Source organism: Garra rufa, chromosome 23 (genome assembly GCF_049309525.1).
Source record: "Garra rufa chromosome 23, GarRuf1.0, whole genome shotgun sequence".
In the NCBI taxonomy this organism is placed as follows: Eukaryota; Metazoa; Chordata; class Actinopteri; order Cypriniformes; family Cyprinidae; genus Garra; species Garra rufa.
This window is the reverse complement of record NC_133383.1, coordinates 33702616-33726013: the sequence shown is the minus strand read 5'-3', so window position 1 is coordinate 33726013 and position 23398 is coordinate 33702616. Positions and strand designations below refer to the sequence as shown.

The window sequence follows — 23398 nt, the reverse complement described above, 5'->3', positions numbered from 1 at the left end:
GGTCTTCTCAACCACCCACACATCATCCGGATGCTTGGGGCAACCTGTGAGAAGAACAACTACAACCTTTTTGTGGAGTGGATGGCAGGTTGGTTTACCACAAACATGCAAAGAGTAAATATGAGGAAATTGCATGGGCAAAACGGGTCCATTTGTCAATTTCAAACCAAGCACCATTCTGTTGGTCAAAGTGGTGCATCTGCATGACTAACTCAAAGCTTTTGTGAAATCTATCTTCATGCAATTTCCCAGTTGTGTGGATTCCTATTAAATTGGCTGGACTTCACCCTTGAAAATGATTGAACAATTGTAAATGTGACTGTACCTTAGGTAATAGTTGTGCTGGATCTCACAACCTATTAATATGTTAACAAAAGGTCCTTTTGGCGAATTCTCTCTTTGTAAGCAACACTTTTCAGTAGGGCTGCCCCCTAATAGTCAAGTAATCGTTAGTTGACGAGAAGATGCTTGGTTGACCAAAATTTTATTTAGGGTTGGGCATCGTTTTGATTTGAACGATTCTGATTCCGATTCCGATTCTTCCTTTCGATTTCGGTTCTTTTCGATTCTCAATTCCGATTCTTTGTGGGCTGGAGTCAAAACATGTCACAGGCTCATTTGATTTCACAGAGGATAATTTTATTTTGATTCATTATGAGTTTTAGTTCTAGGAGCTGCAGCCCATGTAAGCATTAGCAGCAGTAATATTAGGACTGCTACAAGCGTGGGCAATTTGCATAACGCTACATTCATCTACGAGGGAAAAAAATATTTCAGTAACGTTGTTGTTCACCAAATTTGGTCAAGCGCTTTATTGTTAAACTACAATCACTTACCTGATTGTTGTGACGAGGTAACGTTACTAACGTTGGTTAGCGCAGGGTTGCCCGAAGAGGACGAGACAGTGGACCTGCGCAGCACGTCAAACACGCTACACTCCTTAATTTGTACATCATGCAGGCGTAGGTGTTTCGTCATATTCGTAGTGCATCCTCCCGTGCAAGATATCATTTTGTCACATGTGTTGCACTGTGCCGACCCAGGCTTTTTTAGTGTGAAATAAAGCCACACTTTTGAGCGCCGCTTACCGTGCTCCATAGCTGCAACTGAACAAGCGCGCGGCAAGCACTTCCGGAAATACGGTGGCCACAATGGGAACCAAAACTTGCGTGTTTGGAACCGATGATCGGAATCGAAAACAAATTTTATAAACAATTCCAATGGCATCGTTATTTTTTTAACGGTTCCAAGTTGGAACCGGTTCTCGATGCCCAACCCTAATTTTATTAGATAACTAGCAGCAGCCATTTTGTAAAATGCAATTTTTCATGAAAATTGTCACTGGTGTTACCTTCCTTATGGATAAATAAATGTAAAAAAAATATATATATCATTAAGCTGTCATTTATGCATATCCATAAAGTCAAAAGGTAATCTAATAATGTGGTCTAAGTTTAGAAGTAAAAAAAAAATACATTTTAAGTAGGGATGTAACGGTATCAAAACTTCACGGTACGGTAATACCTCGATATGAATGTCACGGTACGGTATTTATTGAATCATTTACAGGAAAAACAAAACTAATGAAGAGACTCGAAAAAAGTGCCAGAAGTGCTTATTAAACAGTTTACATGAACACTGAACATATCAATGGCATACAAATTAGCCATCTATCACTTTGAAACAGGAACTTCAATTTTAATAACAAAAAATTATTAAACCATGTAAAAAAAAAAAAAAAAAAAGTTTCAATTTAGTATTCTTGAAAACTCAGAAAAAATAGAAATAGCAGCCTACTTATTGCAGCTGGCCCATGTGCTGAATGAGTATTTGAGAACACTCACCTCATTCACTCACACACTCACTTATTCAGGCAGAGACAGTTTTTTTTTTTTTTAAAGGAAATCTAGCATATTAACATTATCTGGTAAAAGCTGGGATCTCTGGGCATTTACAATGTCCCCTGCAACAGAAAAACCCTCTCACTTGGGACCAGAGTATGTGAGCGGAGTGAAGCGGCAACAATTTCCCCTCCGCGCTCTGTGCATTTAATAATCACTCCGCTCCAGCTCCGCTCCGGGTTCACAATTTTCCGCTCCCGCTGCACTCCTCGCTCACTGATGTCAGAAACACCGCTCCACGTCAAAAAAAAATTCAGAAATAATGTTTGAAATATAACGGTCCTGTTCATAACTTGTATTAAAATAAATCCTAAAATAAAATAACAGGAGAGTTTGGAACACTAGTGTGCAAACTTTGTTCCTACCACATACCAAGCTAATAACATCAGCATTAAAAGAGTATAATTGCTGCTTTATGCAGTGCAAAGTTTGTAATGAAAATAAAAACACATTTTCGTCAGTTATTTTACTTATGGATCGCTGCATTTCGTACAAATTTCTGCTCATTCGAAATCGGATACCATTACATTTGCAGTGATGGGCAAGCTACTTGGAAAATGTAGTGAGCTAAGCTAACAGTTACTCTTCATTAAATGAAGCTTAACTACACTAAAGCTACAGCCTTTGGTAATGTAGCAAGCTAAGCTACAGCATCATGGCAAAAGTAGTTCACTACATCTAAGCTATTTTTTAAAATGTCATTTTTCTATTGAACCAACATCATACATAGTCAGTGCTCTCTCAGTGATCAATTAAATTGTCAGTCATACAGGCATACAAGTTCAGTTAAATTGTTTATTCAACCACTCTTCCAAACCAATTTGGCAACAAAAATCTGTATCATGTACAGGGCTGGATTTATCTCATATTCTGGGGGGTTGAATTCTTTCTTTAAAAAAATAAAAACAAAAAAGCAATGGCACCAGTTTCACAATATTAAACGAATCAAACAGGGAAAACACAAAATTTGTAAATAAAATAATTTTATACATATTATTGAATAACATAGTCTATATATGAATGGGTGTTCGTCAACTGATTGCATGTCGTCAGAGTTTACAGTGTTGACAGCTTCGTAAAAAATAGCCTAAAGGAAGCGCTGTAGATTTGTTGTATATAGCTACTAAAATATGACAGACCGCACAAAAACAGCACTTTAATTTACTGCCGTGTTTGAACAAAGATAGTGATTGATTTCATGAATACAGGAGCCTGTTTTTTTTAATTGTCAGAATCTATAGTACATAACAAATACAAAAATAAAAACAAATCACAAACTTTTGCAGTCAAGACTGTGAATAAAAGACAAGTGTGGAATGTAAGCCAGATTTGGCCCAGACCCTGTTACTATCTGGGAAGCAAAGCTAAATTCTATTGTAAATTTGTTAACTGACAGTAAAAATATATAACCGAATCAAGCGGCTATTTTCGTTTGCAGAAGGTAAAATGCATTAACGTAAATTGTAAGTCTTTGAGAGGAAAAAATTAACCGACAGGTCACAGCGGCTAGGCCTATAAGTCACATTTTATTATATTCTGAAATAAACAGGCCTACAGCGTAATGTTATGACAATATTTCCCTCACTCCACAACAAATCCTTTAACTTTAATCTTATTCAGAACAGAACAATGATGAAATAAATAAATAAATAAATTTGCCTAAACAATCCAAAACAAATTAAATGTGAAAGTAAAGTTGGGCTTATGTAGACTACCTCTCTTGCCACAAATACAAATGTTTCCATATCTGCAATGTATTTGAAGCAAAATTATTATGCATTGGGTAAGCTTTGTACTTCATGCACGTCGACGGAAAATATCATGATGAGCAAAAATGTGCCACAGGACCGGTGGTCATGCTGAACTGCATGTAATACACACTATTTAAATTGACTAGTGTAACTTTTGGGTGACTGTGTTTTATTTTTCAAATGAACATAGTGTGCGCGTAAGACACCAGCGCGATCAAACAGCTGAATATCATATTCTGTCATGTTGGTCATCATAGTAAAGGCATAATTTGCTACTGCAAAGTCCAAAGCAGTTTGAAGTATTCAGAATATTAGCAAAGATTATTATAATTCGTTTAGACTAGAACACGGTTTCATTCTTATTTTGCTATGGAACCTGGTCGTTTTTTGTTTGTTTGTTTTTACTAACGAACCGAAATATTTTGCCTTTCGCCATGAATTTGACACCCACCCTCTGCCCATCTCGTACTTCTGAGTTTGAGATCTTCCCAGAGCACTAGCCTGCTTCAAATAGTAAAATCAAGGCGCCCATTACTAGCATTGCAGATTATACAGTTTTCTGTTGCTATGTGGGCGCTCAGTTTTTTTCTGACATTTAGCTAAAATATCGACAACAAAAGTCTCGACAAGTGCTAGACTAAGACACACTTTTCTCATCTCTTCGAATGCAAAAAAAAAAAAAACATTAGCCTTTATAAATACAGTGCTGTGTTATAAATACAGAAAACATGTACTTTCAATCAACACTTCTTTATTTACCTCAAGTCTGCAAACACGCTGAGATGCTTCAAACTGCGTGCCGCACTTCATTCACGAGAGAGGCGGGAGGAATAATACGGTTTGACTGACAGTTTAATGAGCCAATGGCATCACGAGGTTTAGTGGCGGTGGCGTCGCTTACTGACCCAGGATCAGTGATCCGTAGCAGTTATATTTCCGATTTGAGCTTAAAGTATAGAACAATATATAGCTTGTAGCTTTTGTTGACGCTACCGCGTTACTTGATCAAAATAATAGCTTAGCTACTGAAAAGCTATTTGATTCAGAAAACAGCGACGCTACCACCACGCTACTGAGAAATGTAGTTAAGCTAGTAGCGTCACTATTTGTAGCGACGCTACTGCCCAACACTGTACATTTGTTTTAATGCATTAACAGAGTGATTGCGTGTGAAAATGATGTCCATTGCCGTCATCATAGCCTTCACATTATTTCTGATTTGAGTGATCCATCTCTATCAAGCGAAATATGTTTAGCATGTGAATTCCTGCTTAATATGCAGCTATATTACGGTCAGTTGGCGTGAATTGTTCCTCATGATGGAGCGATGGTGGAGCGGTCTTGGAGCGAGTTATAACCAAGACGCTCCGTCTTTTCAAAAATCCGCTCCTCCCTCCATTCAGAATCACAACAGACCGCAAAGGATGATGGCCACGCCTGGGCTGATGGGAATTGTAGTTCCCGCTACCTCCCGTTCGCTCCATTCGCCTGAGCAAACTTTTCTCAGAAGACCTATCGTTTTATCGAGTCATGCGACCACGGTAGTATCGAAAAAATTTGCTATTGCGGTACGACGGTATTTACAATACCGTTACATCCCTAATTTTAAGACATCGTTGCCATATGTGTAACACATTGCCATATGTTTCTGTAGAATGACCCATCTTTCAAATCTCTGTTCAAAGACTCTGTTTATTTGTGTGCACTCACAATAACAAAACGTTGCGCTTTTGTAAAATAAAGCAAACAGGCTGCACTTTCTGGCATCTCATCTCATTAATCTTGAGCACGAAACTTTAAAACTCCTTTGATACTTGCCTTACAGACATGAAAAATAGTCTGTAAGGCAAACAAAGAAAGCACTAGTTTATAATTTTATAATAGATTATTAAAGAGTTAATGCAGTCTCCTTGCTGTTTTTCTCTGACACATTCATAATTAATTATATCTGCCGGTGCACCATTGCAAGGTTTTCTGTGCGCTTGAGTGCTCATTAATCTATGTAGGCAATTAAAGGCTCATTATTATAATTTATATGGTTTATTAGTAAACATGAGACTAATCGTCGACTGATGCTGAAAATGAATGACTACTAGCCAACCAGAAAAATCTTCAGTCGAGGGCATACCTACTTATCAGGGACACTGTTTGCCTGATTTTGTCCTGATCCATAACAGTCTTCCTTTGATCCCTGTTTTCTTAGGTGGCTCTGTATCTCATCTCTTAAATAAGTATGGTGCCTTTAAGGAGGGTGTGATCATCAACTACACTGAACAGCTCCTACGAGGTCTTTCCTACCTCCATGAGAACCAGATCATCCATCGTGACATCAAAGGTAAGCTAAGAGCTAAGTGAACAGCTGCTGGAAACATTGCTGCTGTCTTTGTATTGGGACTCTACATAGGTTTTGGAGCAGAGCTTGCATGTTTCTGTATTCACAGTCGTCTTTTAATCTATGCAGGTGCCAATCTACTAATTGACAGCACAGGCCAGAGGTTGCGGATAGCTGATTTTGGGGCAGCGGCACGTCTGGCTTCAAAAGGCACTGGAGCGGGAGAGTTTCAGGGTCAGCTACTGGGAACCATTGCCTTCATGGCTCCTGAGGTAAACTTTTAAATCTAAAACTGCCAAACCTGTGTTAACCTTGTTTAGTGGTGTGCGATATGATGATTTTTGATGATTAAAATCCCTCCACGATAAATTAAAAATATCGTAGTATCGTGCTACAGTGTGCGTCCGTCTCAATATACTGTACAACACGACATAAATTCACTCACGGAACACTGCACTTATTCACAATCACAAAAGTACATTATTTGCATGTGCTTTAAAGCCTTGCCTTGTCTGATTACTGGACTTGGCTATCTTTCACGTCTAATTTGCTAATACTATCAAAAACACACAAGGATAAACACAGTTAGTTATGTCTAAAGTGAAAGTAAACAGTTGAAACAAAAACGGATGTGCACCTGTATATTAGATGCATTCAGCTCTTAAAGCTACAGAACTAAACATGCTGCCAATTGTCATTACTCACATGCTGTCCCAAACCTCTATTCATTTTTTTCTTGTGCTGAACACAAAAGAAGATATTTTGCAGAATATGGGTAACAGTAGCTGGTCCTCAACTTTGAAAGTGGGAAAAATAAATAAAATACAATGGGGACCAGCGACCGTTTGGTTACCCACATTCTTCAAAATAAGTTCAACAACAGAAAGAAAGTAATTTGAGTTTAAAAACACTCAAGAGTGAGTAAATGATGACAGAATTATCATTTTTGGGTGATGGTTGGCTAATAAAACAAAACGCAAAGAAAAATCACTCACTGCTCACAGCGCTTGACTGAAGAACTTTAATACAGTTGCTTTCATAAGAGTCAGTGTATAATTTATATATGTAGCGTATCGTGTTTTATTTTTATATTTGTTAATTACACTTCTTGAATGCTGATAAATACACCTACTGTACCTGACAATTAAAGCACTGTTTGTTTTATTTGTATATTATGTGTATTTGTAACATGTAGCCTATCTTTGTTCTTATTTTTTAATAACAAAGATAACAGAATGACAAAAGGTTTTTGTTTTTTTGTTTTTCCCCGCCCACTTTGGCCTAAACATCTGCCATTGTTTTTATTTTATATTTTGTTACCTTGTAAGGCTTTGTTTTTAAAATGGGGAAATTAATTTGGCTGTACTGCTCAGACAACTTGCACAATAGTAAAACAAACATGACAAAGAATTGTGATAAAATCGTGGTATTTCTGAAAAAAATCCATCTGGTTTTAAACTGAGGTGCACAATACTCACTCTGCTTGGGTCCATTTACTGTAATTCAACTACTTAAAGAAGTTAGCCTGCTTAGACTGTGCTCAAAGCTCTGGTTGGAAATGGAGAGACCGAGAGAAAGAGAGACCTTCCCAGTCAAAAGAAAGCTTGTTCATTTTGAAGAGGTTTCAGTAATGAATACCCTGCTGGAGGAGGCAGGGCCAGCTGAACTGCTTCCTAATTAAACAGAGTTTGGGCACACAATAACAACAAGGAATTAAGGGGTCGGCCAATTGTGGCTGCCTTAAAAGAACTGCAATTTACTTTCATTTCAAGTTACTAAGATCTAAATCCACTTTGTCCCATTTTCCCTGACTGGCCACGTAACTCTGAACAGCACACAGAGAGGTCACCAGACTTGACCACGCTTTTGTGAAAGGACATTGACATTTAAATGTCCAGAGTTGAGAGAGCAATGAAAGTTGTGCACCTATGCTCCCTTACTTCACAATACATGGTGTGGAGAAATAAAACATTTGAATTGGCTCAGTTCATCACTTGAATAGCTAGCTGTTATTTGTTTTGTTTTGGTCTTTCCATTTAAATGCACTGTCAGTACTTTAGCTAGTTAACTCACAAAACACTAGCGTCAATAAAAGCAACAGGAACAACCTTAAAGAATACAATGTGTTTTGTATATATTAGGGCTGTCAAAACAGCCCTCCACTAATATTGGCACCCTTGGTAAATAAGAGCAAAGGTGACTGTGAAAATAAATCTGCATTGTTTATCCTTTAGATCTTTCATTCAAAAAATTTCACAAAATTCTAACCTTTCATTGACATAAAACAATGGAAACTGAGGGGGAAATCTCATTACGAAATAAATGTTTTTCTCTAGTTCACATTGCATTGGCCACAATTATTGGCGCCCCTAGAATTTTGTCTATGTAAAATATCTCTGAAGTATATTCCATTAATATTACAATTGTTTTAGCACATCAGGGTGGCTAGGAGTATAAAATTGTCCAGTCATGACTTTCTGTTCCACAGGATTATAAATATGAGGATCACAAAAGCCAAATTCCCTTAATCATCCATCACAAGGAGTAAAACCAAAGAGTGTAGTTCTGATGTGCAGAACAAGTTTGTTGAGCTTCACAAAATATAAAGTGGCTGTAAGAAAAGAGCTAAAGCATTGAAAATCCCCATTCCCACCATCAGGGCAATAATTAAAGAAGTTCCAATCAACTAAGAGGTTATAAATCTGCCTAGAAGAGGATGTGTGTCTATATCACCCTAATGCACAATAAGGAGGAGAGTTTGAGTGGCCAAAGACTCTCCAAGGATCACAGTTGGAGAATTGCAGAGAATTGCAGAGTCTTGGGGTCAGAAAGCCTAAAATAAAATGATCAAACAGCCCCTACATCAGCACATGTTGTTTAAGAGGGTTTCAAGAAAACATCCTCCTGGCTCATCCAAAAACAAACTCCAGCATATTCAGTTGTCAGACATGATTGGAACTTCAAACAGGACTGGCTTCTATGGTCAGATGACACTAAAAATGCGCTTTTTGGCAGCTAACCCTCCAGATGGTTTTGTGCAGACAGGGAAAAAAAAAATAGCCCATGCCCACAGTTCAAAATACTGCTGGGTCTTTAATGTTGTTGGCCTATTTTTCTGCCAGAGGTCCTGGACATCTTGTTTAGATACATGGCTTCATGGATTCTATCAAATACCAGCAGATAAAAAATCCAAACCTGACTGCCTCTGTTGGAAATCTTATGATGGGTCATGGTTGCATCTTCCAGCAGGACGATGATCCAAAACAAACATCAAAATCAACACAAAAATTGTCACTGAGCACAGAATGAAGCTTCTACCATGGCCGTCCCAGTTCCCTGACCTGAACCCTGTAGAGAAACTGAAGAGAAGAAGCACCAACATAAAGCTGGGAAGAGAGAGATTCTGGAGAATGTAGAGAGATTCTGTTTGAAGGAATGGTCTCTGATCTCTTGTCAGGTGTTCTCCAAACTCATTAGACATTGTTGGAGAAAACTCAGAACTGTTATCTTGGGAAAAGGACGCTGCAATAATTGGGTGCCAATAATAGTGGCCAACGTGAACTAGAGAAAAACATTTATTTCATAATTTATTTTTATTTTATATTTATTAATTTTATTAGATTTTTTTCCTCCCAGGTTATATTGTTTTAATTTAATGACAGGTTAGAATTTTGTGAATTTTTTGAATGAAAATTGAAAATGATAAATTTTTGCAGATTTATTTTTTTACATCCACCTTTGCTCATATTTACCAAGGGTGCCAATATTAGTGGAGGGCACTGTATGTCCAGATGCTGGTAAATGATTCTTTTAGCGACTGAATAATGATCATCATTATTTCATATTACTTTGGTTGTCTGACAACAGAAACACTAAAATATAACAATGGAAATCGTTTTGTTGAGAACTTGGCTGCATCAAATGACAGTATGTGGGCACAGAGAGGCAAACAAATGTAATAATACATAATAAATGTACATTTAGCATGTTCAGAAGGAGTGAGCTGCCCTGTCCTGCAAATAATGTAAACAGGCTTGTGTCAGTAAACTGTTTCTATGTTCTTTTTCTAATAGACATGAACAAGTTATTTGAAAAACATCTATGACCTTTGAAACATGTCAAGTCTTCCTGCTCTATGTCGAGTATGGTTTCACTAATAATAAACATACATTTGCTTAAAGCATCCATATTTGTCCATGCCCATGTTGATTAGAGTCTTAAAAACTTTAAAAAAGTATTAATTTAAGGTACATTTAGAACGCACAAAAATATGTGATTATTAACGAGTTAACTCACGATTAATCACGATTAAATCTTTGAATCGATTGACAGTCCTAGTATATATCCAAAGTTCTCTACGTGCCTATGCTAAAAAAAAATCCCCCAAATCCCCCCCTTTTGCTTTTGTCTTGCATAAAAGCAGATCTTGTTTGTGCAGTGAACAGATAATAGCATCGCTCCGCTTGATTCATTTGCAGCACAGTTTTGTCCACAGTTTGGAACTCCATGACTAATAACTCTGAAATGTCAGAGAAGTATCGACAAGTGGACAGAGGCTCGTTTGAAATGAGATAATGTGGCAAGTTGCCGTAGTTCTGAAGGGCTTTTATTTTGGGGAAGAAGAGGGTGTTGGACTTGCAGAATAGCCGTCACACTCTTTCTCATATATTTGACTCATATGAGGGTGACACTGCATTCAATGAGTAAATTGGTTGATTATTGATGAGATAAGACACAATCCCCTGTTCTTCTCTGAGTTCTGTGAAGAAGATGGGTCAGGGGTGTCTAGTCCTGCACCCAGTGAGCTTTATGGCAGTTGCATTTTATTTTAGTTAATTTTTTTCATGCAGCTTAATTGAATGGTTTCTGTGTTTCTACCATATGAGGGATTGTGAGTATGAAGTGGTGTCATTCATGTGACTGCAGGTGCTGAGAGGGCAGCAGTACGGTCGCAGCTGTGATGTCTGGAGTGTGGGCTGTGCTATTATAGAAATGTCCTGTGCGAAGCCGCCCTGGAATGCAGAGAAACACTCCAACCACCTGGCGCTCATTTTCAAGGTGAGGATAGGTGCACATTTTATAATTAAAAAAACCTGCAGTTGAATTATGTTTGCTACAAATTTCAGCTCCTTAAAGGATTAGTTCACCCATGAATTCAATTTTTCTGATCATTTACTCACCCCTATGTCATCAAAGATGTTCATGTCTTACTTTTTTCAGTCAAAAAGAAATTAGTTTTTTTGAAGAAAACGTTTCAGGATTTTTTTCCAAATCGTGGACTTTAAGGGGTTGTAGGTCCAAATTGCAGCTTTCTCTGCAGACTGTGTAATAATTTACTCTTAATAATAGGGATGTGATGAGATCTCGTGGCATGAATGTGTATCACAGCATATAATTCATAATTCTAGAAGTTTAGTTTCATAAAGTACATATCAAAATGCACATGCATTTTGTTTTTCAGTTGAATAAAATGCTATTTTTCCCTATATATTTCATCATTGAGGATTTCTTAAAAAAAAGTTTAAAAATCACGTCTCATCTCTTGAACCCTGTCTTGTCTTGTCTAATGGGATAAGTGTCTCTTCACACCCCTACCTAATCAATATCTTTAAGTCTTTAGGTGTGTTTAAAAGGAAAAAACATTTTTTTTTAATTTATCAATTTAAATGATAAAATTGCCAGCTTTGTAAAGTGAAAAAACAGTTGCTGCTTGAATTGCTTTTTTTTTTTTAACAAGTTATGACAGAAATTGAAGAATCTTTTCCAAACTCTAACATGTATAGATTTGTTTGTATGTACACGTACATGTAAGATTTTTAATGGTTTTTAAAGATGATTTTTTAATGCTTAAGGCTGCATTTATGTGATCAAAAATACAGTAAAGAAATACAGTTAAAAACTATGATTGTGAAATATTATTTCAATTTAAAATATAATTTACCCCTGTGATACAAAGATTTTCAGCATCATTACTCCAGCCTTCAGTGTTACATGATCTTTCAGAAATCATTCAATTCAGCAGAACTACAAAGCTAAACTTAGGCTATAAATGAACTACATCAGTCGCTCTCCTTCAGAGTCACCACCATTATGTTTCCGACAACCTTTTTCAAACTTATTTATAGAAACTTGTTCAGTATAAAGGATTTACTCTGTGGATGAATTTTATTCCATGTTGCATGAATCTTTTCATATAAAACTGGAATAAATTCCAACTAGAGCCAAAAATGAAACTGAAATGAAACAACAATAGTAATAAACAGTAAGGAGTGAATAAATTAAATAATCATAACTAAAACACATGAAAGCACCTATTTCTGTGTATTTCAAAACAAGGCCCATTAAAAGTCAATAAATCCTTAATTAATATGAATATTTTAATTAAAAACGAGTCTCCATGTAGTATTCAATAAAAAATATAGTGCATAAAAGTATTAAATAACAGCAGAGTGAGCATGTGTTTGATTATGGTAAGATTACATGTATTTTAGTGAATAAAGTACCACGTTCCAGCTACCATTTTGTTAGAGTGGTTACGCAAATTGGTATTTTATCCGTGCTTCTAGAAAATCCTCAAACTTTCTGCTGTCTAACAGCTTCATGTGGCCGTAAATATTTAATTTTAACGTGGCTTCAAGCACTATGCATCAGTAAAGTTTGACCCAGACCACGTAAAGCCGGTAAATGTGGTGTTAACATGGAATAATGGTAATATGACTCTCTGCTGGTTACATCAGTAATAAAAGGAGAATCTTCCATACAAAACTATTGGTTGCACTTTGGGGCAAAGCAAAAAAAAAACAGTCGAACGACAATATAAAGTACTTGGAACAAACTTAGTTCGGTTATTCTACAATTAACTGTACTATAAATTATACTACATTTAGAAAATACTATAAATTGATCAACTGTTCTCAAGACGTTTAATGTCTCCGACTGCGCCTGTGGTCCCATTTAGTAACTCTTTAGCAACCGTCTTTTTTAAGAAGCGTAACAGTTTAAAAAAATCACGAGTGGGGTGTAACTGTTGTTTAATGTTGTACAATAAAACGTGAAAGTATCTTGAGCTTGTGTTAACCACAGACCTTATTTAAGGGATTCAACCAAAGTCCCATTCAAAAAACCCATTGACTTTTGAACCGAAAATGCTAACTCGCTTCTAGGTTTTTGCCTAGAAAGTGACGTTATAGTTCCCCCATTCTATTAGAATGATTTCTGAAGGATCATGTGACACTCAGAGTAACAGCTGATGAAAATCACAGGAACCATTATTTTATATTGTAATAACATTTTGCTAAATTACAGTTTTTCTGTATTTTTGATCAAATAAATACAGCCTTGATGAGCATAAGAGACTATAAAAAGCATTACTGATCCCAAACTTTTGAGCGGGAGTGTACATTTCTCTCTTGACTGACTACAGACGTGTCGTTTGGTCCGTCTCTGGCTGGCAGTAAACCATTAAATTGACTAACCTAACTCTCTCTTATCACCGTTTCATCTCCCAGATCGCCAGCGCTACCACAGCGCCCACTATCCCGCCCCACCTGTCTCCAGGCCTGCGGGACGTGACCCTGCGCTGCCTCGAGCTCCAGCCCTCCGACCGGCCGCCCTCCAGAGAGCTGCTGAAGCACCCCGTCTTCCGCCACACCTGGTAGAGCTGCCAGCGCCGCCAGACGTCAGACTACTGAAGGCCGCGTCCGGCCTGTGCCTCAAACTGCTGTCCCGCCTTCCTGGTGCGAGTTATTCTGTCTTTCTCTTGCCTGAACAAACAAAACACAGTCACTGAAGAGGGCCCTAAATGCTGTAGCCTCAATACCTAATGCAAAAAGCGTGCGAGCGTCTCTGTACAAGTGCCATTTCTTCTCGTTTTTAAGTTAAGAGTCCATTCGTCTTTAGTAATAGAGAGTCTCCTCACGTTTTAACACATTTGCTTTGTTTTGGTGAAAGACAAATCTTTGCTAGTTGAACTAGCACAACGCTGAATGTGAACGCTTATATGATGCTTTTCATTTCATCAATGGAGATGGTGTGTGTAAATGTCTGCTTTTATTCGTTTTAGCTTAATGGGCGAAATTGGGAACCTTTTGAAAGCTATTACCCAATTTTAGACTGTGATGTGTTTTTTGGTTTTACTCTCACTGGAACATCATTTCCGATCTCCGTGATTTCTGATTTACTCAGCCATGTTTTTGGTGCTGTTTCTTCACATTCACAAACCCGATATTTGTAAACGATTAAGCTTCCTAAAGGAGTTATTCAGCACCTGTAACTGAACATTTCCTCGTGTTATATCGTGCTGTCGAACATTTGGGTGGAGGGATCATATGTAGCTAACGCCTCTAGTGCTCGTAAACAAAAACGATTAACATTACGCATGTTCTGGAGACATGTCAGGTGTATGAACTGTGGCTCTTCAAGTGTTGTTGCTGTTTAGGTTTTTGAACATTTTTAAACGTTTAAAAGATTACCTTATTTGGACTCCCTTCATGCAAATCTCAGAGTTTTAAATGTGACTATTGCAAAACTATTTTTAAAAGTAAAGTTATTTAATGCGAAATTCTACTACTTCATGTGGAATACAGGCTGATCAAGCTTGAAGAGTTCAGATGTAAATATGAATTTTGGTAGCTAAGTGTATTTTACTTGATTTTTTTTTTTTTTTTCGAAACCACACTTCTCATCATAAATACTTTTGTTCCTGCATTTGGGTGTATTTTCTTTTCATTTTTCTATGCCTTTACAAAAGCTTTAAAGTTATGCACTCTTGTCTTTTTATATACTGGAAAGGCGTCTGTTTCAGTCAGCTTCATAAAATCTAATCAGTATTACTTGAGTTTTTCACATCTTCTGTCGTTTCGGTTCGGTTCTCGTCATCTCAACCAGCTTGTTGCTCTTCTGTTATTTCATGGGCTTTTTGTTGATCTGGGCTGAACTGACCTGTATGAAATGATGCTGTTTCTTGTCACTTGGTGGTACTTTTTATGTGAAGATTGTCTATTGCTGTTTTATTCCAGTCTTTTCTACCTCAGGTGTCCTCTAGAGTTTTCTTCTACCAAAGTTCACTTTCTCAATATATATAAATAATTATATATAAATATATATTCTTTTATTATAATTTTATATCTCTCTCTTTCTGTTTTTTTTTTTTTGTTTTTTTGTCCTCTAAGATCTCCAGGGCTTAAGGGCTAACTTATATTAGCTCCTTTTATTGTGCAAATAAATCTCTGGGTTCAGCAAACGGAAATTGAATTGGCTAAAGCTGTATCTTTTAATCTTGTGTAGCTTTTGTCAAAAATGTTTTAATTATTAGGTTTTTACCCCATTTGAAGCATTTTATAATGAAATCTACATATTTTGGTCTTTATAGCAAATAAAACACATAGGAAAATCTCTAAGTGTCTGTGTCTTTTTGTTGCACGTTTTGATCTTTTCATCTTGAGCCAGTTTTGACAACACATAAAAGATTTGCTGATTACATTTGGTTACATCAGTTGACTGTTTGTAATGGGAAATATGACCCTGAACCACAAAACCAGTCATAAAGGTTCATTTTTAATCTGAAACCTGAATAAATACGTTTTCCATTTAAATTTTCCTTGGTTTGTTATTACAAAATCTGGAATCTGATGGTGCAAAAAAACTAAATATTAAGAAAAATGCTTTTAAAGTTGTCTAAATGAACTTCTTAGCAATGCATATTACTAATCAAAAGTTACATTTTGGTATATTTACGGTGGGAAATTTACAAAATATCTTCATGGAACATGATCTTTACTTAATATCCTAATGATTTTTGGCATAAAAGAAAAATAATAATGTATTTTTGGCTATTGCTACAAATATACCCGTGCTACTAAGACTTACGTTTTGTGGTCCAGGGTCACAAATGGCAGCCCTAACATGCTTAAATTCCTTTAAGCATGAAGCATCTTAAATTCCATAAGATGGTGCATTAATTGTGTCAAATGTCACTGAGCTGTTTGTTCTGTGTTATCTGACATCAGTACATTATCTGTGATCGAGAACATTACCTTATTTTAAGTGTTTGTCACTATGATGAAGATCAGTACAATTCTTCATACTTTGTGGTACAAACTGTTAACTGATCGTAAAAAAAAAAGAAGTAATTTAGTAATTACCTAGACCACAGGAGTTTTAAGGGGAGACACTGCAGGCAAAAATGTTTTTCATGCATCTGTCAAGTTTGAGATTTTAGGCTTTTTGTTTTTTCATAAAGTGTTTTTTCAGACTAGTGGAAAGAAAACATCCATACAACACTGTTAAGCGTTTCTATTATAGCACTTTATCTATTTGTGTCAATAGAATTCAATGAGTTTTTTCCTCCTACACTGAGCCATAAATCTCCACTTCAGTAGCACTTACACACACCTAACTTTACTTTTTTTATTCCTGTCTGTATCCTGAAGGTTTTTACAGAGGGATTTGTTCATATCCCTCTGTAAAAATTCCTCAGGATATAGACACAAATAAAAATGTAGAAAACTTGTCATACAAAAACATGTTTGCAATTATCAATGTAATCAATCAACTGGGTAAGTAAGGTGATAACTATTAATTACTTTTTTACCCTATTCACCTGCTGTGTCTCGCCTTAAAAATGAGGATTATTTAATTAGTATATAGTTTAGTATAGTTTAGTTGTGATCCTCAAATCTGTTTTGCACCATTGTTTTGATCACAACAGTGACTGAATGTTAAGAATTTAATCAATCAATCAGTACACATCTAAACATCAAGTTACAAGCTCACACTGATTGTACAGTACGTCACGAAAATGAGTACAGCCCTCACATTTCAGCAACCATTTTAGTCTTCTCAAGGGACAATACTATAGAAATGAAACTTACTCAAAATTACTCAACACACAGCCATTATTGTCAAAATAGCTGGCAAAAAAAGTGAGTACACTCGAAGTGAAAGTGTCAATATATTGTGTTAGCACCATTGTTATCTGGCACTGCCTTAATCATCCTGGGCATGGAATTGACCAGAGCTGCACAGATTGTTGCTGGGATCATCTTCCATTCCTCACAGAGCTGCTGGACATTAGACACATGGTCTAACACCTTACGCTTGAGGAAGTCCCACAGGTGCTTAATAGGGTTCAGGTCTGGAGACATTCTTGGCCACCCCATCACCTTCACCTTCAGCTTCAGCTTCCTCAGCAAGGCAGTTGTCATCTTGGTGGTGTGTTTGGGGTCGTTATCATGTTGGAAACTGTCGTTCTGTCTAGTTTCTGGAGGGAAGGCATCATGTTCTGCTTCAGAATGTACAGTACATAATGGAGTCCATGTTTCCCTCAATGAACTGCAGCTCCCCAGAACCAGCAGCACTCATGCAGCCCCAGACCATGATGCTACCACCACCATGCTGGACTGTAGGCAACACACTATTTTCTTGGTACTCCTCAGCAGGGCATCGCCACACATGCTGAACAACATCTGAGCCAAACAAGTTTATCTTATAGTCTCATCAGACCACAGGACATGGTTCCAGTAATTCATGTTCTTGGTTGTCTTCAGCAAACTGTTTGCAGGCTTTCTTGTGAGTCAGCTTCAGATGAGGCTTCCTTCTGGGATGGCGCCTATGCAAATCGACTTGTTGCAGTGTGTGGCGTATGGTCTGAGCTAGGGCTGGGCGATTTGGCCTAAAATCAAAATCTCGATTAATTGAACATTTTAACCCGATTACGATTAATGAACGATTATTTTTATTCATTAATTTAATTATATTTAAATAATATTTATTTTTTTGCCCTCATAGTTCACTGACAAGTTTTGTACAGTAAATATGCTCACATATTACAAGTGAGAGATTTTTGAATAAAGGAAACACACACTATCTATGATTATTTATTGAACATCAGTGTTGAAAAACTGAAATTAAAGCACACATTGCTTAAAACGAAAAGTCACATTTTTCTTGAATTAGTGAAAATAAATAACTTGCACATTTGAAAACAAAATAAATTATTTATAAAATAAATATTAAAAGTAGAAAATAAGCAGTATCTCTTCTAAATAAAATTTCTCTTGTATATCCTGTAAATACTTTTTACTGTATAAATACTGTTTAAGCTCTCCATCAACATGTCGGCGGAAAAACGTAACGGGGTCACGTGACTCCACACGCAGTAGTGTTTTTAAAGGCAAAGTAATTGAAATAATTGACCTGGAAAAATTTGATCGATTATAGGTTCTGAATGTCGATTTCGATTACTTTTCGATTAATCGCCCAGCCCTAGTCTGAGCACTGACAAGCTGACCTTCTACTTCTGCAACCTTTAAAGCAATGCTGGCAGCATTCATGCATCTGTGTTTTGAAGCCAGGTTCTGGTTCTCGACTCTTGCGAAGCCTGTTCTGAATGGAACCCATCTTGGAAAAGCTCTGTATGACCCTGACCACTGTAGTGTAACTCTGACCACTGTAGTGTGACTCTGACCACTGTAGTGTAACTCTGACCACTGTAGTGTAACTCTGATCACTGTAGTGTAACTCTGATCACTGTAGTGTAACTCTGACCACTGTAGTGTAACTCTGACCACTGTAGTGTAACTCTGATCACTGTAGTGTAACTCTGATCACTGTAGTGTAACTCTGACCACTGTAGTGTAACTCTGACCACTGTAGTGTAACTCTGACCACTGTAGAGTAACTCTGACCACTGTAGTGTAACTCTGACCACTGTAGTGTAACTCTGACCACTGTAGTGTAACTCTGACCACTGTAGAGTAACTCTGACCACTGTAGTGTAACTCTGACCACTGTAGTGTAACTCTGACCACTGTAGTGTAACTCTGACCACTGTAGAGTAACTCTGACCACTGTAGTGTAACTCTGACCACTGTAGTGTAACTCTGACCACTGTAGAGTAACTCTGACCACTGTAGTGTAACTCTGACCACTGTAGTGTAACTCTGATCACTGTAGTGTAACTCTGACCACTGTAGAGTAACTCTGACCACTGTAGTGTAACTCTGACCACTGTAGTGTAACTCTGATCGCTGTAGTGTAACTCTGACCACTGTAGTGTAACTCTGACCACTGTAGTGTAACTCTGACCACTGTAGAGTAACTCTGACCGCTGTAGTGTAACTCTGACCACTGTAGTGTAACTCTGATCACTGTAGTGTAACTCTGACCACTGTAGAGTAACTCTGACCACTGTAGTGTAACTCTGACCACTGTAGTGTAACTCTGATCACTGTAGTGTAACTCTGACCACTGTAGTGTAACTCTGACCACTGTAGAGTAACTCTGACCACTGTAGTGTAACTCTGACCACTGTAGTGTAACTCTGATCACTGTAGTGTAACTCTGACCACTGTAGAGTAACTCTGACCACTGTAGTGTAACTCTGACCACTGTAGTGTAACTCTGACCACTGTAGTGTAACTCTGACCACTGTAGTGTAACTCTGACCACTGTAGTGTAACTCTGACCACTGTAGTGTGACTCTGACCACTGTAGTGTAACCCTGACCACTGTAGTGTAACTCTGACCACTGTAGTGTAACTCTGACCACTGTAGTGTAACTCTGATCACTGTAGTGTAACTCTGATCACTGTAGTGTAACTCTGACCACTGTAGTGTAACTCTGATCACTGTAGTGTAACCCTGACCACTGTAGTGTAACTCTGACCACTGTAGTGTAACTCTGACCACTGTAGTGTAACCCTGATCACTGTAGTGTAACTCTGATCACTGTAGTGTAACTCTGACCACTGTAGTGTAACTCTGACCACTGTAGTGTAACTCTGATCACTGTAGTGTAACTCTGACCACTGTAGTGTAACTCTGACCACTGTAGTGTAACTCTGACCACTGTAGAGTAACTCTGACCACTGTAGTGTAACTCTGACCACTGTAGTGTAACTCTGACCACTGTAGTGTAACTCTGACCACTGTAGAGTAACTCTGACCACTGTAGTGTAACTCTGACCACTGTAGTGTAACTCTGACCACTGTAGTGTAACTCTGACCACTGTAGAGTAACTCTGACCACTGTAGTGTAACTCTGACCACTGTAGTGTAACTCTGACCACTGTAGAGTAACTCTGACCACTGTAGTGTAACTCTGACCACTGTAGTGTAACTCTGATCACTGTAGTGTAACTCTGACCACTGTAGAGTAACTCTGACCACTGTAGTGTAACTCTGACCACTGTAGTGTAACTCTGATCACTGTAGTGTAACTCTGACCACTGTAGTGTAACTCTGACCACTGTAGTGTAACTCTGACCACTGTAGAGTAACTCTGACCGCTGTAGTGTAACTCTGACCACTGTAGTGTAACTCTGATCACTGTAGTGTAACTCTGACCACTGTAGAGTAACTCTGACCACTGTAGTGTAACTCTGATCACTGTAGTGTAACTCTGACCACTGTAGTGTAACTCTGACCACTGTAGAGTAACTCTGACCACTGTAGTGTAACTCTGACCACTGTAGTGTAACTCTGATCACTGTAGTGTAACTCTGACCACTGTAGAGTAACTCTGACCACTGTAGTGTAACTCTGATCACTGTAGTGTAACTCTGACCACTGTAGTGTAACTCTGACCACTGTAGTGTAACTCTGACCACTGTAGTGTAACTCTGACCACTGTAGTGTGACTCTGACCACTGTAGTGTAACCCTGACCACTGTAGTGTAACTCTGACCACTGTAGTGTGACTCTGACCACTGTAGTGTAACCCTGACCACTGTAGTGTAACTCTGACCACTGTAGTGTAACTCTGACCACTGTAGTGTAACTCTGATCACTGTAGTGTAACTCTGACCACTGTAGAGTAACTCTGACCACTGTAGTGTAACTCTGACCACTGTAGTGTAACTCTGATCACTGTAGTGTAACTCTGACCACTGTAGTGTAACTCTGATCACTGTAGAGTAACTCTGACCACTGTAGAGTAACTCTGACCACTGTAGTGTAACTCTGATCACTGTAGAGTAACTCTGATCACTGTAGTGTAACTCTGACCACTGTAGTGTAACTCTGATCACTGTAGAGTAACTCTGACCACTGTAGAGTAACTCTGACCACTGTAGTGTAACTCTGACCACTGTAGTGTAACCCTGACCACTGTAGAGTAACTCTGACCACTGTAGTGTAACTCTGATCACTGTAGTGTAACTCTGATCACTGTAGAGTAACTCTGACCACTGTAGTGTAACTCTGACCACTGTAGTGTAACTCTGATCACTGTAGTGTAACTCTGACCACTGTAGAGTAACTCTGACCACTGTAGTGTAACTCTGACCACTGTAGTGTAACTCTGATCACTGTAGAGTAACTCTGACCACTGTAGAGTAACTCTGACCACTGTAGAGTAACTCTGACCACTGTAGTGTAACTCTGATCACTGTAGTGTAACTCTGATCACTGTAGAGTAACTCTGACCACTGTAGTGTAACTCTGACCACTGTAGTGTAACTCTGATCACTGTAGAGTAACTCTGACCACTGTAGTGTAACTCTGATCACTGTAGAGTAACTCTGACCACTGTAGTGTAACTCTGATCACTGTAGTGTAACTCTGACCACTGTAGTGTAACTCTGACCACTGTAGTGTAACTCTGACCACTGTAGTGTAACTCTGATCACTGTAGTGTAACTCTGACCACTGTAGTGTAACTCTGATCACTGTAGAGTAACTCTGACCACTGTAGAGTAACTCTGACCACTGTAGTGTAACTCTGATCACTGTAGAGTAACTCTGATCACTGTAGTGTAACTCTGACCACTGTAGTGTAACTCTGATCACTGTAGAGTAACTCTGACCACTGTAGAGTAACTCTGACCACTGTAGTGTAACTCTGACCACTGTAGTGTAACCCTGACCACTGTAGAGTAACTCTGACCACTGTAGTGTAACTCTGATCACTGTAGTGTAACTCTGATCACTGTAGAGTAACTCTGACCACTGTAGTGTAACTCTGACCACTGTAGTGTAACTCTGATCACTGTAGTGTAACTCTGACCACTGTAGAGTAACTCTGACCACTGTAGTGTAACTCTGACCACTGTAGTGTAACTCTGATCACTGTAGAGTAACTCTGACCACTGTAGAGTAACTCTGACCACTGTAGAGTAACTCTGACCACTGTAGTGTAACTCTGATCACTGTAGTGTAACTCTGATCACTGTAGAGTAACTCTGACCACTGTAGTGTAACTCTGACCACTGTAGTGTAACTCTGATCACTGTAGAGTAACTCTGACCACTGTAGTGTAACTCTGATCACTGTAGAGTAACTCTGACCACTGTAGTGTAACTCTGATCACTGTAGTGTAACTCTGACCACTGTAGTGTAACTCTGACCACTGTAGTGTAACTCTGATCACTGTAGAGTAACTCTGACCACTGTAGTGTAACTCTGACCACTGTAGTGTAACTCTGACCACTGTAGTGTAACTCTGACCACTGTAGTGTAACTCTGATCACTGTAGTGTAACTCTGACCACTGTAGTGTAACTCTGACCACTGTAGTGTAACTCTGACCACTGTAGTGTAACTCTGACCACTGTAGTGTAACTCTGACCACTGTAGTGTAACTCTGACCACTGTAGTGTAACTCGGTTTCAGGGTGTTACTGATTCTCTAATAGTCTTGGCCATCTTTGTGGAGAGCAACAATTCTAATTCTCAAATCCTCAGAGAGTTTTTGCCATGAGATGCCATGTTGAACATCCAGTGGTCAGTATGAGAGAACTGTACTTAAAGCAGCTAATTTTACCTGCTCTAATACAAGAGACACAAGTTTGTATGGTCCTGTCAAGCAGACAAAAACATTAACATGATGAATAGGACATGTGGCTTTGCATGGTTAAACAACATACTGCTGTTATCACTGAGGGTGTACTCACTTTTGTTGCCAGCTATTTTGACAACAACAGAGTAAATCTATACTGACAAGCTGCACATTGACTACTCTAAAATATATCCAAGTTTCATTTCTATAGTATTGTCCCTTGAGAAGATACACTAAAATTGTTACTGAAATGTGAGGGTGTACTAACTTTTGTGAGATACTGTATATTTGTATTTATCTGAAAATGTATATGCTAAATATATTGTTTATATATTGTTTTTTTTAATTATTCGATTATGTCAGATGTCAGAAAAGATGTTTACAACATTCCAAAAACTGTCCCTTACTTAAATAATGTTTTTTGCTTAAAAAAAATTTCATTTGTGAGGCATTTTTTCCATACCAAAAAAGGGAATAAGTAAACATCATTGGGTTCTCTTGGAGAAAATGAAGGGAAAATGTTGCTGGGAAAGTGGGTGGTGTTTTATTGAGCTATAATTAACTTTAATAACTTTTTCAGGCTAAATAGCATACTATCGCATACTATGACTCTATGCTCTTAATGCTTCAGAAATGTAG

General features: G+C 38.0%; 2 protein-coding genes across 2 annotated transcripts in view; one reads left to right on the top strand and one right to left on the bottom strand.

Moving 5' to 3' along the window:
* The window catches only part of map3k1 (mitogen-activated protein kinase kinase kinase 1, E3 ubiquitin protein ligase), a 97660-nt gene extending 82283 nt beyond the window's left edge, over positions 1-15377 (top strand). Inside the window, exons 16-20 of the mRNA XM_073829292.1 lie at positions 4-88; positions 5856-5987; positions 6114-6256; positions 10911-11042; positions 13493-15377. Coding sequence (XP_073685393.1) covers positions 4-88; positions 5856-5987; positions 6114-6256; positions 10911-11042; positions 13493-13642 — 642 coding nt within the window. The 3' untranslated portion in view covers positions 13643-15377. The remainder of the gene's footprint in view (positions 1-3; positions 89-5855; positions 5988-6113; positions 6257-10910; positions 11043-13492) is intronic.
* The window catches only part of LOC141299011 (talin-1-like), a 36714-nt gene continuing 26984 nt past the window's right edge, over positions 13669-23398 (bottom strand). Inside the window, exon 14 of the mRNA XM_073829291.1 lies at positions 13669-13747. Coding sequence (XP_073685392.1) covers positions 13669-13747 — 79 coding nt within the window. The remainder of the gene's footprint in view (positions 13748-23398) is intronic.